The sequence below is a fragment of the Podarcis pityusensis genome (assembly GCF_964106645.2).
Source record: "Podarcis pityusensis genome assembly, chromosome: 4".
In the NCBI taxonomy this organism is placed as follows: Eukaryota; Metazoa; Chordata; class Lepidosauria; order Squamata; family Lacertidae; genus Podarcis; species Podarcis pityusensis.
Genome location: NC_138027.1, coordinates 77,593,872 through 77,610,772, shown reverse-complemented (window position 1 = coordinate 77,610,772; position 16,901 = coordinate 77,593,872). Strand labels below are relative to the sequence as shown.

Sequence of the window (16,901 nt, the reverse complement as noted above, 5' to 3'; positions counted from 1 at the left end):
TTGTAGCTTTGATCGGAAAATGGATTAGAGTTCTTGGAAGGAGGACATAAAGTTCTCGCGAAGCAATGAGAGGCAATGTTTGTGCCAACAAACTGGTAGGGGACTGAAAAATGAGCTACTCCCGGTAGTTCAGTTTTGCTAGGCTGTAACAAAAAGAGGACCTTGTAAATCTTTACAGCTTTTGAAACAATAACAAAAATCCTTTCCAAACACCTCTTCCTGCGTGGATTTATGTCTGCAAAATGTTCCAGATACAAATCTTCCTTTCTTTCATGAAGGAAAACAAAGAGGAGTGCCGGGGTGGGGGGTGGGGGTTGTACATTGGGCACAAATCATGAATGCCTTACAATAGACTCACACCAGTAAAACAAAACAAAACCCCAAAATAACTGTGAAGAAAAACTACATTCCTGCATAGAATTGTATACTAGTCTGTCAGTCTCATGAACTATGAGGCCACAACTGCAACATATCTGATCTTTTTTTTTAAAAAAAACCACCAAATCCTAAATAGAGGGACCTGGGAGATCATTACTGGGACTGTGGTTTAACTCCTAGGACTAATGGCAACATGGGGAAAATTTTCCTCAGTAATGCAGTCTCAGTAGTATGAGTTAAGCCCCCTCCCCAGTTTCCAATTCTAATCCTGCTTTCTATTTAAGTTAAAAACACACTGATGCAGTGGTACCTCTGGTTACAGACGCTTCAGGTTACAGACTCTGCTAACCCAGAAATAGTAAGAACTTTGCTTCAGGATGAGAACAGAAATTGTGTGGTGGCGGTGCAGCAGCAGCGGGAAGCCCCATTAGCTAAAGTGGTACCTCAGGTTAAGAACTGTTTTAGGTTAAGAACGGACTTCCAGAATGAATTAAGTTCTTAAACAGAGGTACCACTGTACATCTGAAATTCACACATCTCCCTTTTTGACCTGATACTTCCCTGAGAGTATAGCAACAAGAAAGGTGTTTGGACAATGTCTGGCACCAGTGCTATTTTTCTAGAAAAAGAGATGACGGAACTCACCATGAACACCTCCCTTGTTCTCTTAGAATGGCAATGGTGCCCACCTGAGATTTGCCAGAACTGAGTTGTGGTGAGTTCCGGCTGGAAAAAAGCCCTGTCTGGCACTGAGGTCCAAAGGCAGGCAACTGCTTAGAGAAAGCAGGTGCAGGCAGAGATGACAAACGTAATGAAGAGCAAACCTGACCAAATTCAGGGAATGCCACAGGGCTGGGAGCTTTCTGGTGGTTTCTTGGGGCAAGAGTTCATCCCATACTGGCAAATTTGAGGGTTTGCCCCTCAAAAATTTCCCCTCAGAATTGGACTTCTTGCAACAAGGGAAGCAGTGAGACGATGCGCTGGAAACTGGGATATAACGCTTGCCTGATGCAATGTCATCAATCAAGCGGTATATAAATTGTATGAATATTTTATTTTTTTATTTAAAAACCTCCCCACAAGCAGGTCAGTATGAGTACTACGTAAATAACCAACATCATCTAACCTCCCTGCAAGCTTTGTGCAAAAAAAAAATCAGGTTGAATGAGCACCTGGAAATTACCTGACATTACCTGATTCCTTGACTCAAATTACATGCAGCAAGTTGTCTTTTCAAATCAATGCCTCGGCAAGGAGGAGGGAATTGGTGACTGACCCCCATAGCTCCTGTCCTGCTTCAAGTTCTGTGGTCGCTTATTGTCGGCATCTAAACTCCATGTCATCATTTTTACTGAAGCTTTTTGCCTCTGCTTTCAACAGCTTTTTCTTTTATTAAATCTGCTTTTCGGTGCAGAAGTTCGCATAAGTGTACCATACTTGCCTCAGGGGAATTATGAAGGGTCAAACTCAAGAGTGCCCTGTTATTACAGTGTAATCCTACACATGTTTACTTGGAGGTAAGTCTAATTATGTTCAGTGGGGGTAGTCTTCAGTAAATGTGCTTGGTTAGGGCCCAGCCTTCTTCTCTGGGGACTGTAAACAATATCTCTCTTACTTAATACAGCAGAAAACAGAGAAAATTGTGTGTCTTTGTGTGTGGTGTGCTTAAGATCTGCTTTTTCTCCAAGGCAAATTAAAAGAGTACGGCTGCCATGGAATTTCTATATTTCCCTTGTGTGTTATAATGTTTCTGGGATTGTTATAGGAATACAGAGTGGGCATATTTTCATATTTTACTATAATGCTAACGAGAGCATGATTTACGTTTTTGAAAAAAATTCCCACACAATAGTTAAAATAGTTGGGGTTTAGTTAGGAAAGATTCCAGAATCAAAACCTATCCAACCCTGCAGAAATTATAGTACGGACCTTCCTGTACTGGCTTCTACTACAGCCTGCAGGTGGGAGGGAAGAGTTATATATTTCAATTTTTTTCCACGTGACGAAACCTTCCTGTGTATATAGAGCAAGCATAAGTTTAGCCTAGCTGCCTCCCTTTGCTCTTTGAGTGCAAGGATTTTCTCCAGCACTCTCTCATGTGATCTGCAACTGGTGACACTGTCCAAGGAATGCTATGTGTTATATTTGCATGCAGGAATAAGTCTTCTTGGACGCACTTGAAATGTGTGGGCTGCTGCTATCAGAGAGACAGACAGACCTCACCTGCATTTCCTGTTGCACATTTAAAAACCAGTTCTTTGACCATTCAGCACTGCAAGGAACCTCTCAAAACCAACCACATGGAGGCAGCTCCACTGACATAACGCCTCTACTGGTGTGAACCAGCCTCCCACCAATTTTAACAACATCAGCAATGCAAATACAAACCACAAACGCATACAACTCCTAGGGGCTGAGGTCCTTTCGGCACTCCCCATAAAATATTTGAGGGGACCGAGTGTGCAGTATGTCATGTGTGTGCAGTATGTCATGTGATCATTTGTGCAGGGTGGGGCTTACCTGGGATCCCCCAATATTTTATTCAAGTTGGCACCCTTGCATGGCGGCATGGAAATAACTTATTGTCACATCCACACTATTCGTTTGAAGCTCATTTGAAGCATATTATTTCACTCAAAGAATCCTGGGAACTGTAGTTTGTTTGGGGTTCTGGTACCTGTAGCTCTGTGAGGGTTGTCCTGAGAGGTTCCCTGGAAGAGGAATTGGCTGTTAAACCACACTGAGAATTGTAGCTCTGTGAGGGGATTGGGGGTCTCCTAACAACTGTCAACACCCTGATGTCCCCTAACAACTCTTAGCACCTCTCAAGGCTCCTGACACTTCACAGCATCATGCTTTGAACCCATGGAGCAGATGGGGCCTATGTCTGCCCGCATGATAAATAGTATGAGGGAGACTAAGTTCTGGGAAGAAGATGCATCAGGCATTTTCTTATTTGTTTATGCACCATTACAGTGGATTCAATAATTTGCCTAAAATAAAGGAAACCAACAATTTCACATGAAAGACCAAACTGAGGGCTAGGATAGGGGTACATACAATGTGATCTGTTTGAACCAGAGTTTTTATACTTGCTTAGCTCATGGCATGGCTTTGGGTGATCTGTCCCCCTAATATACCTCTTTTGAGGGCTTAGGTAGAATAACCCACACACTGCCAACCCCAGAAGTCCTTCGCAGGATGGTGGGGTACAAAAATGATAAGCAAATGACACCTCACAACAAAACAAACAAACAAACAAAACAGACCTTTCTCTCTCTGACACTCAAGGAGACACCATGTTTATCCGTGCTATTTTTCTAGAAAAAGAGGTGCCGGAACTCACCAAGAACGCCTCCCTCGTTCTCTTAGGATGGCAATGGTGCCCACCTGAGAGGTGCTGGGACTGAGTTCCGGTGAGTTCCTGCTGGAAAAAAAAGCCCTGGTTTTTAATCCAAAGCTGCTTGTTTTCTTGTTGACAGGCAGGCAGAATCCTAGATGTCAAAATGACAGAGCGCTTTGACTGCCACTACTGCAAGGAGACACTGTTTGGCAAGAAGTACATTTTGAGGGAGGACAGCCCCTACTGCATCAAGTGCTACGACAGCCTGTACTCCAACACGTGCGAGGAATGCAAAAAGCCGATTGGCTGCGACTGCAAGGTACTTCGGATGCGCTTTTCAACCGGCCTTGTTCTTGGATTGCAATTAATGTGCATTTTATTTATTTGTTTGTTTTATACAGCGCTCCCTAGTTCAGCAGAAACATGTCAGCCGTTTGCAGGTCCCAACAAAAAGGAATGTGCAAATAGAAGATAAAGTCCAGATTCAAAAAAAAACCAAACAATACTACCACAACCACAACTGCTGCTGCTACTAAATTTCAAATAGAAGTTTCCTTGTGGCAGCTGGACTTTACATCACATCTCTCCTACTCTAAGGAGATGCACTGACGGAGGAAGAGAAGTGCGGGGGGAGCGTACCACCCCCGGCAACGTGATCCCAGTGGGGTGCCATTGCGGCTGCCCCCCACCCATGCTGGGTGCCACGCCCCTGCGGGCAGTGCACCACGCCCCCAGGACACATGCCACGCCCCTAGGACACACACCATGCCCCCAGGACATGCACCACGACCCTGCAGGTGGCATGCCCCGCCCCCAGGATGAATGCCAGCCCCGCCCCACCTGCTCTCTGCCCCCCGGTGCCAGAGCATGAAGCTCCGGCACTGATGAGATGGGTCATGTTTACTGTAGGATTTCTGTTGCTCATGTACACAAACGTTTCATAGCATCCCTACAATGCCTTTGGCATCACAGCACCAACCCATGTTTCTTTCCAGTCCAATCTACATATAGATTAGGGAAATCTGATAATTCAAAAATAGCAGTTGCCAGTGACCCATTCACAATATCAAGCCTGTGTCTGGAAGCACCCTAAGATAATATTTTTGGGGAAAGTCGGTAGTGCTGAGTTTTATAATTTTTTCTCTTCTGCCACTGTCCGTGTTCAAAATCATCCCTAAAGCTATTAGCCTTAGGTCAGGCATAGGCAAACTCGGTCCTCCAGATGTTTTGGGACTACAACTCCCATCATCCTTAGCTAACAAGACCAGTGGTCAGGGATGATGGGAATTGTAGTCCCAAAACATCTGGAGGACCGAGTTTGCCTATGCCTGCCTTAGGTGCTGGGGGAGTACAGAGACTCTGTTCCCTACTGCACATCTAAGAGCAGCTTTGGAGTGATGAAATAGATCAGGATAACAGTTTTGGGGGAAAGGTTGAAACCCTCCCACTTCCAGCACTTACTGAGCCAATCAAAACTGGAACACCCATTGACTGCTTTAAGGTAAACATGAACATATCAGATGACTAATCACAGATCTCCCACATCTCCTTTGGTTGGCCTCAAGTCTTCTTCTTTTTTCAATAACAGAGTTTTGGTTTTTCTCAATTTCTCATTTTTCCAGGCTTAAATTCAGTTCTCTGTAGCAATAAATGATTAATAATAATAATCAGCACTTTATTGTGAATTTATACACACATTTTTATACAGCTTTGGCTAATATGCACAATTTTGCAAACAAATTTCCAGAATCCTATGCATTTTTGCACACATTTTCTGGTTGGAGAAATTGTACTTCAAAATTCAAAGAAGTGCAAATTTTGGAGGATAGTTGTGTTTTGATTTGTGTATTGGTTTAAAAATGTGTGAGTTGGGAAGTTTCTCATGGAAATGCCAGCCTAGTCTAATTTCTTCCCATCCCTACTAAACATACATGTGCAAAGATTCTCTGAGTTGCCAAGCAGAAAGAAGGCAGCAGTTTCTTTGGTGAGTCTACTTCTAAGATCTTTTCCTTGGGGACTTTGAATGTGTTGACATTCAAGAATCCCTAAACTTGACTAAGCTCCAACAAATTTCAGAGCATGGAATTAATCAGCTGAACTTTTCAACCCAGACTGATGGATTTGGGGAGTGTAGGTGTTATCAGATCTCTATGGTGTTTTTTTTAACAAAACAAAAAACAAGACTTTCTGCAAGGACAGATAAAGTCCTTGATAGCCAGAAGATTGGTGGTGGTTGTTTTTCCCCCGGTGAAGGAATATATTGCTATAGATAAGAAAAAATATGCACACACATATTCCCACTTGAACACTCACATGCACACACAGAAGCTGACAAGAGTGACTTAACAGGAGAGAATAACAAAGATGTGTTTGTGATTAATATCTCTTTCTGCCAATTAAACTTCAGTGATCCTCACTTAGCAACTGCTGCAATAAACTTTGCCCATCATGTGGCAACAGCATTCCATATCAACTATGGATCAGTTTTGATCTGTATACTCCTCATGGAATATGGCCTGAGTACATGCCACAAACTATTCTGCCGGACAGAAAACTTGCTTTACAAGTTTCTTCATCAGCAGACCCTCCTGCAAACTGTATTTTGAAATCCCTTGAAAGTTCATAGTCCATTATGCAGTTATGCATACCTAAGTCCCAAGGAAGTCTATGCCAGCCCTACCATTAGGCAAAATGAGGCAACCGCCTCAGGTGGCAGAAGCTGAGAGGCAGTAGCCATAGCCCTCCTGTCTGTCCTTCCTAAGCTGCTCTGCCATCCCCCTCCATCGGAGGACATGCCTGTGTGTGCTATGTGCAACATGTCTTGCGCCCCCTTCCGACTAGCCTGCCACCTTGGTTTCAAAGGAGGACATTATCCCATCACCATTACTGAAGTAAGATTCAAGGACCAGTTCAGCCAGCTTCTGTATGTGGAAGTATGGCTTTATTTGCCCACACAGCTCAGCAGGAAATTAGAAGGCTAAAGCCCTAAAAAGAACACATTCCTATCAAGGGAACAGTAATCAGATGGGGCTTTCTTTTCTTGAATTTTGTATTTTAAAAAAAGATGCTACTACTTTGGTAGGCAAACAGAGGGAGGCAAAAATAAAATGAGAAGGAAGAAAAATGCAGAAGAGAGCAAATGCAAAGAAAGGAACTTGATCGCTTTTATACACCTAAGTTTTCACAAACTGCCATTGTTTCATAGCAGGAGAAATATATATATATATAAAATGTCCAGTAGCACCTTAGAGACCAATTAAGTTTGTTCTTGGTATGAGCTTTTGTGTGCATGCACACTTCTTCAGATAACTGAAGGGACATTGGACATTGCACATATTCCATTTGGCTCCAAGTTGTTGTTTTCCATAAAAATTCCTTTCCAGAGATACTATCAGGATTATGTGAGGTAATTTCCTGCAAAGGAAAGTTGTTGAATTTTCAGTGCTAAACGAACAATTAGTATTACGCTTTTGCTTGAGAATCACTGGGCAGTTCTGATAATGACAGATTCTGTGTTTCAGGGCTTGCATTTGGTTTATTTTTTGCAGGGGGGAGTGTGCCATTAAAATACTCTTTAATGAATATCCCCTTTGGTGGGTTGGTTGGTTTGTTTGTTTGTTATAATTTTCTTAACTTTTCTTAAAAACTGGAGGGCAGCTCATTAAGGGTATGCAAGTATGTGTGGTGGGAGCAGTATACAAAATTCTGCAACTAGCTGAACTTAACTGCAATTGTTTTAAGTTGTTTGGAGTTGAAGTTCTGTAAGTGAAGCTTTTGAACCCTATATTTGGACTGGATCATATTTATTTCAAAGAAGACTCAGTTTCTATTCACCCAACTGCAATATTAATAACCTCAGTAGCCCTGACCTAGTTCTTCCCTTGCATAGTCTGAGTAAATTCTCCTCCATTTCTCTTAGTAAGCTCTTTACTAAGCCTCCTTTGTGGTTTGGGATTTCTACAGGATCTGTCCTACAAGGACCGGCACTGGCACGAAACCTGCTTCCACTGCTTCCAGTGCAAGAACTCGCTGGTGGACAAACCTTTCGCAGCGAAAGAAGAACATCTTCTCTGCACGGAATGCTACTCCAATGAATACTCCTCCAAGTGTAGCGAGTGCAAGAAGACCATCATGCCAGGTTAGGACTTGGTCCGCTTTCAGGACGGGGATGGGAGTGTCTTTCGGGAACTGAATTCAAGGCCAATGGGAGGCTTTTCCACAATCTTATTTCTGTAAGCCAGGGTGATGGGGCAGGAGGAGATGCTCAATCACTTCTGCTTCTAACATTTTAAAAATGCAGGAGATAGATCCTGATAATGAAATCCCTGAATCTTGGCCGGTTGTGCCTCATTATATCAGTTTGTTGCTATTGCTTAAGTCTGTAAACTACATTGATTGCAGAGGAATATTGGAAGCGACCCAAAGACCTAAAGGTTTCATAAATTTTAATATAAATGAAAAAGCTTACCTGGAGGCAAGATGTATTCTCCATACTTTGAAAATTAAGTACATAATTATTATTTTTAAGCAGCGGGGTTTTTTCCCTGACTTTCTGACTTTTAACTGGGGCTATCAAAAGGCTCACAGTTTACCTGCTTTTATAAGAAAATCAGAAAAGGCACTCTCTGAAACCCTGGAAGCTGAGCATGCTTCATGCTCAGGTTTCACTGCCCCCAAACTAGCAGCCTCCCAACATCCTGAATCGTGGATTCAAAGCCCAATTAAACGTGGTTTGATTTTACTTGCTGAATAGAATGCAATAGCTTGGCTGATACAAGTGTTTTTGCTGGCAGAGTCTGATGGCTGTGCTGAAAATAGAAGGCAGGGGAAAACCAGTTTTTTTATGAGTCAGGAAGTCGATGTGTAATCAGCAGATGATCACTAGTAAAAAAAAACAAACTTTTTGAATTGCCTCTTGTGTCGCTTATCCTCAAATTAATTTTTATGCTTGATTAGCCATGACATTAAAATTAGAGAGGTTTGGGTTACAAGCTAGGAAAGCAGAAACCACAACTATGCAGCTACATTCAAAGCAGATGACCAAAATCCATTGCAATTTTGCATTAGCTACAGATCTCTCCTCACCACCACCACCGCCAACCCTGCTATGTATAATGGCAAATGTCCTAGGTGGTGTGTTAAAGCATTTGCAGAGATTACAGAGGCTTGATTCAAGGCTTAAATGAAACCGCACATTTAGGAGATGCAAGGGGGGTGGGGACAAGTGTTTGGCCAAAAGCATACCCCAGAGTCCACAAAAGGTGCCCTTTATCATCTGGGAATTATCTGCAAGGACTCTGGTTTTCATGTTTTAAATGGCCGCTAGCGTTCGCTTTTGAAACGGAACCTGCATGACATGATTTGGGACGAGGAAAAGGAAACACCTTTGGCAGGCGGGTATCAGGCTTCGGGGAATCAGATTCCTCCCCTGGTGGCAGCAAAGAAGCAGATAAAAGAAAATAAAAGAGTTCTTCTTTTAAGAGTTCTTCGCTCCCGGTGGCAGCGAAGAAGCAGATAAAAGAGTTCTTCCCAATTAGTTTATTCAACAATCAAAGGGAGAGACAAAAGAATGCGTCTCTCTCTAGAAATGGTGTTGCTCCAAGAAAAGTCCCACCCCTTCCAGTGTGCCAGTGTGGTGTAGTGGTTAAGAGCTGTGGACTCGTAATCTGGTGAACCGGGTTTGCGTCTCCGCTCCTCCACCTGCAGCTGCTGGGTGACCTTGGGCTAGTCACACTTCTCTGAAGTCTCTCAGCCCCACTCACCTCACAGAGTGTTTGTTGTGGGGGAGGAAGGGAAAGGAGAATGCTAGCCGCTTTGAGACTCCTTCGGGTAGTGATAAAGCGGGATATCAAACCCAAACTCTTCTTCTTCTCTCCGTCTCTACTATTCTGTGTCACCGCTACATTGGCTAATCTGAGCTTTCTGCCGCTGAGCTTTCTGTTCTACTACCCTCAATGCCTGCCTTGTCTTAGTATGGGGAGGGGGGTCAGGATTGCTTTCAAAGGACCCTGCGTCTGTCAGCTGTCTCTCCCCTGGTGTTTCCTCTTCCTGCTGTTCCTCTTCCAGTATTTCCCAGCTTCTATCCTCTGCAGCCTCTGAACTATGACCTTCTGCAAACCACTGTTCTAAATCTATGCTCCTGTCCTCAGAAAGATTTAGGAGAAAGGGTGGCGGCCCCCACCATTCCTCCTCAGTGCAGTCCCTGGCAGCAGGGCTGGCCCTACCATTGGGCAAAGTGAGGTGGCCACATCAGGCAGCAGATGTTGAGGGGTGGGGATTGGCAGGCCCTCTCAAAGGTCTGGAGAGACCCAGGCCACTTCCAGCTTTTGAGACCCCAGCCAAAAATAAAAAAGATGACACACACACACAAAAAGCATTGAAAAATGTGAGGGTTTTTTTTAAAAAAAATATAATCAGCTGAGGACACATGTATCACAGACTAATCTTGTACCATCAGAACTATTCTGCACAGAGTCTGGCAACTATAAAAGGACCATGGTGGCCAGTGCTATTTTTATACTTCTCCCTTGTTCTCCTATGATGGTGCCCACCTGAGAGGTACCAGAACTAAGTTCTGGCAAGTTCTGTCTAGGGAAAAAAGCCGTGGTGGTAGCCCTGCTGAACTGATGTCCTCCTCCAATCCTACCATCAGAAATCACTGAAATCAATATTTTTAAGCCCATATATTTAAACAGGTCTACTCTGAGCATGAGTAACTCTAGATATCGCCTCATATAATTAAACAGAACAGATATTACGAAAATAATTATACACACAAATCCATCCAGATGCAACTTCATAGTGCATGTCTGCACAGTGTGCTTACACCATGCAATGCAATATAATAAATATAATAGTAGAAATGAATGAAACACAACCCCTTTCTGCATAGGAAAGGCAGATGCTACAGGCTCTGGATTTTCCAGTGTGGTGTATTAAATGTGATAGTATAATAGCTCATGCTGGCTTGTGCAATGTGGGCTGACAAGTACATCGTAGGTGGGCAGATGTTGTTGCTATCTCTGATTTAAGCAGGTTGCAGTGGTCCAAACAGAATGCAATAAAATTATACCATCGTATAATGGAATATAATGGAATTATAATCATATAATGGAATAAGAACTGAAAACATCTCAGCAGTACTTCAAAGATGGGAACTTGTGAAGCCACCCAGCTCTGTTAGTTATCAGATTTGCTTTGTTTAATAGGGCATCCTTTCATTCCTTCAGGGATCGACACTTTAGCTCTCAACTCTACCTAATTCTTTTTTTTCTTTAATAAAAAAAATCACGTAAGCACTAAACGTAGCATAATTATAGCTTTATTAATATAGCACATTAATAAACTGATAAGATGTGAAAAGCCATTTAAAATGTCATAGAGCAAGATAATAATCTGTTAACACATTTGCTACATTGCTTTTATGCCAATTAGAGCTCACTTAATAATTTTTTAAGTCTCTTTCAATGTAGCGCTTACTCTAAGAGGGACAAATTCTCTCATCTGATAAATGATGTTAATATCACTGAAAGCTGCTTGCAAATCATACAGAGGTAATAGCACTTTGCCTTTAAACTGCCGCCCAACAATAATGTGGTTGATTTAACTAGGATGCCCTTCAACATTGGCTTTTCAAAGTCCCCACAAGGTGTGCTTGAAATATTTAAATGCAAAAATTCCTCTTTCATTTTGGCTGGGCTTCTTCTGCTCTGGTTTCTTTCCAGAGAGGGAATGAATCAGAGGTGGTTTTAGGGTAGCTCAACCAAGTGCTGTCATGGTGGGCGCCATGATGCAGGGGACACACACAAAAATGCTGTGTTGGATTTTAGCACTGCATAGGACACCACTGAAGTTTGAGAGCCCAAAGTCGACCACTGAATGAATGAGCATGTGCTCACATTAGGGGAATCCATATGTGAAAATGAGATGTCTCCTGTATTTGTGAGAAAAATTCAGAACATGGTCTCTTTCAGACAGCCCATTCATTGAACATGCTAGTTCCATTGCACTCAGAAACCCGGGGTGTGTGTGGCTTGAGCGAGGACATTCTCTGTGGCAATTTCTAAGCTGTGGATTTCCCACCCAAGGAGCATTCGACACCTTTATTGTGTCTTTCATCATCTGCTGAAGATTCCCCACTGACCTCTTTTTGACACCCAAGATATATTTTAGAACACATTCTGTGCTCTTGGTTGTCATCTGCTTTTACTGTTTTTTAATATTGCATTTTTTTATCGTTGTAACCCTTTCCACAAAGCTTGCGAACAAATATTCCAGGTTACACATGCCCAACTGGTTTGACTTACTCTAGCAAGTCTCTTTTTACAGGCAGGCAGGGTCAAAATGGGTGGTGTTTTTGTTGTTTGTTTGGTTGGTTGGTTGGGTTTTTTTGTTTTTGTTTTTTTGGAAGGGCTGGTGTGCTGGTCCTGAGGGTTAACCGTGTGGCGAGGTCCGACTCCAGTCCGAGGTCGAGGGTATGGTATGGAGGCTGTCCGTCAAAGCTGAAGCGGGATCCAAGGCAGGGAGTCGGGTGAGGTCAGGAACTCTGGCAAGAGAGCAGGACAGGGTGCAGGCAGGAACAGGCTACCAACAATATTGCTCCCGCAACCTGGGACTGGCTTTATCTGCCCCGAGGCATAGGGTGGCCCCGGTCCACAGGTAACTCGCCTCTCCTGGCCTGGAGGTGAGCACTCCTCCTGTGGGAACTTAGTTCCCTCCGCCTCTCTGCCCTGAGCCTCCACAGGTCAGGAGAGGCTGAAGGGTTACCGGACCCAGAGGCAACCTCAGCTGAGAGTGGAGCACCTGCAGGCAATGGGTCCTCCATCACCTCAGGAGCCAGAGCAGACTCAGCTGGTGCCTGCACCTGAGGATCCAGCACAGCTGAGGACCCATCAGGCTCATGCCCCAGCCCCGGCTCAGCTGGTTCTGGAGGCGGGGACTCCTGTGCAGGCTGGGATTCCTCAGGTTTAGCCTCCGAGTCCGAATCCCAGGCCATCACAGCTGGATTAATTCAGTCCTACACCCAAACTGTCTAAGGCATAAAATGGGCTGGAAAAATGCTGAAGACAGTAGGAAAACAGAAGTAGAGGAAAAATTGGTTTTAAGCATTTGTAATGGAACCTAGAAAGTCAGAGAGGCAAAAGAGGGTTAGGTAATCATTAGCCAATAATCAGAAAAGAGAAGATACAAATATAAGATGCAATAAGTGCATGTTGTATTTGGATCAGAATGGAACCAGGAAGGACCTTGTTCAGACCCTGTTTTGGGGGAATGGTCATCTCCACTTGCCCTGTGCTAGAGCTGCATGATGAGGTTTTCCACTTAGGTGAGGGAAGTCTCTTCAGTACTTGGAAATTTTCTCAGCAGCTTTAAGAGATTGACTTCTCCTCAGTTCTCGAGAGAAGCACCAAAGGACCAGTCTCATTGGCGTCTTGGTATTTTGCATCAACATGGTCATGAAGGTGCCAAATTCCACTTTGCACAACCCCAAAAAGCTAGAATCTATTTCCAGTGCTGAGAGGTGGGACTGATGCCAGCCCCCAGAAAGGGAACAACGGGAAAGGATGGAAGGAAATCAAAACTAGGAGAAAGGAGCAGCGGCGTAGCGTGGGTTGTCAGCACCCGGGGCAAGGCAAATAATTTGCGCCCCCTAACCCGGGGCAAGGCAAGTAATTTGCGCCCCCTAACCCCTAACCTGCCGCCGCTGCCAGCTTCTTCTTGCTGCTGCCTGGTCTGGTCTGGTGTGGTTCTCTCCCGCGCTCAGCGCTGCGCTGGGCGGCCGCTGCACTGTCCCTCCCCCAGATGGTCCCTCGCTCTCTCTCCGCACCGCACGCCTGGCACCCACCCCCTCCACAGTGGGCGGCGACCCAGCCAGTGGCGTAGCGTGGGTTGTCAGCACCCAGGGCAAGGCAAGTAATTTGCACCCCCTAACCCGTGGATTTGCGCCCCCTAACCCTAACCCCCAGATGTTGCGCCCGGTGCGGCCGGCCCCCCTGCACCCCCCACGCTACGCCACTGGAAAGGAGTGTTTCACCCCGAGCAAAGGCCACTAGTAAATGTTGGTGAAAGGCCACAAAACCCCACGACCTGAATTGTTTTCGTAATCTATTGAGAGAGTCACTCGAAAAGGGGCTCTTCATGCAGCTCACCTGCACATCTTAAACATCAGAATGGATCTCAGGAGTGTAATAGCTGCAGGAATTTATACTTTTGCTGCTCCCACAAAAACCCAAGTTTCTGCTAAAAGTGTGTCCGGCTTCTCCTCATATGCTAACTGGAAAATGGAACACAGTTTCTACTTACCTTTTCCCTACACAGCAGCTTGAAAGCCAAGGTAGAAATCTCATGCTGTGGTCTCCTCCTAGGTACCCGCAAGATGGAATATAAAGGAAACAGCTGGCATGAGACCTGCTTTATCTGCCATCGGTGCCAACAGCCAATCGGAACGAAGAGTTTCATTCCCAAAGACAGTCAAAATTTCTGCGTGCCCTGCTACGAAAAGCAGTTTGCTATGCAGTGTGTCCAGTGCAAGAAGGTATTGTTTATTGCTTCGTGCAAATGACTATTAAACCGAAAGCGACACACACACACACACACACACACACACACACACACACACTTGTCTGCTTTAGTTCGAAGCAAAACTGCAATCCAGTTATGCGTATACTTTTGCTCCAACACGTTCCAGAGCATTGAACTATATCAGGCTGTGCAATGCTTTGAAGTCATGCGTATTTTGGCTTACCTAAAAGACAGAAAGACACGGGAACAAAGAAGGTTGTCAGGGGCTTCGCAGAAAAGGTGTGAGGGGTTAAGCATGAGACTAGTTCTGCTACCTATTGCTTAAAAGATTTGCAAGGTGAACGGAAATGGGGCACAAAATCAATAGGAATTCTTTTTTAATTTTCTTTTTCATTCCCATTTTTCTTTTCATTTCACAGCCAATTACTACAGGAGGAATTACTTACCGGGAGCAGCCATGGCACAAGGAGTGTTTTGTGTGCACTGGGTGCAAAAAACAGCTCTCTGGGCAACGCTTTACTTCCCGGGATGAGTTTGCCTATTGTTTGAACTGCTACTGCAGCCTCTATGCCAAGAAGTGTGCAGGATGCACCAATCCAATCAGTGGTAAGTATCATGTTACCGTTTTCCTTTGCAGACAGAAAAAAAGCACCTCAAAAACAGCATCAATCAGTTCGGAATAAAGTTCATTCGTTCATTTTATTTATTTGCTGCTTTTCCTGGAGGGCCACAGGTTCCTCATCTCTGATCTAGGGACTGACAGGAATCTAGAATTCTGCACGCAGGCTCAGCTGTGACAAAGTTATGTCAATGATGTGTTTAAATGCAACTTTCCCACATGTTTAAGTCCAAGGAAGTTTATTCACAACTGGAAACGATGTGGGAATCTGACCCAAATGACCTTACAGAAGGTGTTCCTGTGTTTTCTTCTTAAATACTTGTTTTGCCTTTTCAGGACTTGGAGGAACCAAGTACATCTCCTTTGAGGAACGCCAGTGGCACAACGATTGCTTCAACTGCAAGAAGTGCTCCCTGTCGTTAGTGGGCCGCGGTTTCCTCACAGAAAGGGATGACATCCTGTGTCCTGAGTGTGGGAAGGACATTTAAAATGTGAAAAGAATAAAACCACCACCATCAGCTCTCACAAGTGCATATATTTTCTCAAATAAGCAATGACAGCTGTGGGTTTTGACCAGAAGTGAAAAAAGTGTTTGGGTTTTCCCCCCTGCAATACAGGGTATATAGTCATCAGGATATTTTTTTCTTTTTCTTTTTCTAGGTTGTAGAAATGCTTTAGAGAAGGGAAAGACAAAAGGGTGGGGAGATGGTTTTGACATTGACTGCTAGGCAATACATTTATGAATCGAGTCCAGTTCAAATACGGAGTTGTGAGTTGCTCAGATATTTAGAGGATAAAAGCTACCAGTGAAGATGGCTGATTATTATCTCCAGGTTTAGAGACAGTGTGAACTCTGACTGCCAGGTGCTGGAGAACACAACAGGAAGTGTGGTATTGAGATAGCGTTGCCATGTGCCTGGAATTTTCCAGACATAGCCAGCATTCATTCCCCTTAAGCAGCGTCCAGGCGGAAATTGCTTAAATGTCCAGGAAAATATGGACATATGGCAGCCCATGTTGGTAGTGTAGATTTAGGCAATTTTAATTTAAAAAATAGCTCAAAAACACATTTTTTGTTGTTGTTGAGATTTCGTGGGGGGAAAGCTCAACAACTCAACAACTTTGCCAAAAAGAGCAGAGCTCAACAGCTTCTGTGTCTGGATTTTCACTTTTTGAAATATGGCAACCCTAATTTAGCTCATACCCTGCTTGTGGACTTCCCATAATAATCTGCTTGGCTACCACACAACACAGGGTGCTGACGTAGCTGGGCCTTTGGTTTGATTCAACAGGGCTGTTACATTCTTAGCAATACAAATTTCTCTTCAAAAGATGTATGTAGTTTAAAACTGATAACATATTCGACTTGGGGATTCTGGAAAGATTACAGGAGCTACTGTTTGGTATTGATAGATCAAGTATCAGTGTTCATCATGTCCAAGTAGATGATAATTTGAAAGTAGGGTATGTTGGTTCAATCAGTGATAGAAAGTTAGATAGAAAGTTTTGGGTTATGCCTTAAAATAAGGGTTTTGAGGCTACAATTCTATGCATACTTTCACTGGAATTACTCCCATTAAACTGATTGGGACGTTCTTCGACATAAATGTACACAGGAACAGACTGCATGAGGTTTAAATTGATGTGAATCCGCAACACATTATTGCATGATACTGCAAGGCCATTTTGCAAAGTACATTTTTCATTTTTAGTAGTCGTTTTGAAATTCCATTGCACCTTGTATTTTATGAAGTAATAAACGTATTTCTAATGAAGTCTGCTGTATTTTGGTGAAGTTGACATCTTAAAGACTTAACTTTCAATAAATGTTAGCATTTGAGGTAAGGCGTGGATAAACTCCTTTTATTTAAAAAGGATGGATCCATATGAACAACAAAACAAAACCCCAAATATCGGTGGGGCCATTAAAAAACAGAAGCATTACATGTTCAGAAAGTAACAGCCCAATCACTGGCTGCTACTGGTACAAACAGAAAATTGCCCTTATTTTCTGAAATATTAGGCAATCATGGAAATTAA

General features: G+C 43.7%; 1 protein-coding gene across 3 annotated transcripts in view; it reads left to right on the top strand.

The window, feature by feature from the left end:
- The window catches only part of FHL2 (four and a half LIM domains 2), a 32,723-nt gene extending 16,087 nt beyond the window's left edge, over window positions 1-16,636 (top strand). For 2 of the 3 annotated variants that reach the window (XM_081003255.1, XM_081003256.1), the window contains exons 2-6: window positions 3,861-4,040; window positions 7,685-7,859; window positions 14,086-14,255; window positions 14,662-14,848; window positions 15,198-16,636. In XM_081003255.1, coding sequence (XP_080859381.1) covers window positions 3,885-4,040; window positions 7,685-7,859; window positions 14,086-14,255; window positions 14,662-14,848; window positions 15,198-15,349 — 840 coding nt within the window. In that variant the 5' untranslated portion in view covers window positions 3,861-3,884 and the 3' untranslated portion in view covers window positions 15,350-16,636. Of the gene's footprint in view, window positions 1-1,794; window positions 1,896-3,860; window positions 4,041-7,684; window positions 7,860-14,085; window positions 14,256-14,661; window positions 14,849-15,197 lie in introns of those variants that run through there. The other variant, XM_081003257.1, reaches the window with a different exon arrangement.
- The last annotated feature ends 265 nt before the right edge of the window (window positions 16,637-16,901 follow it).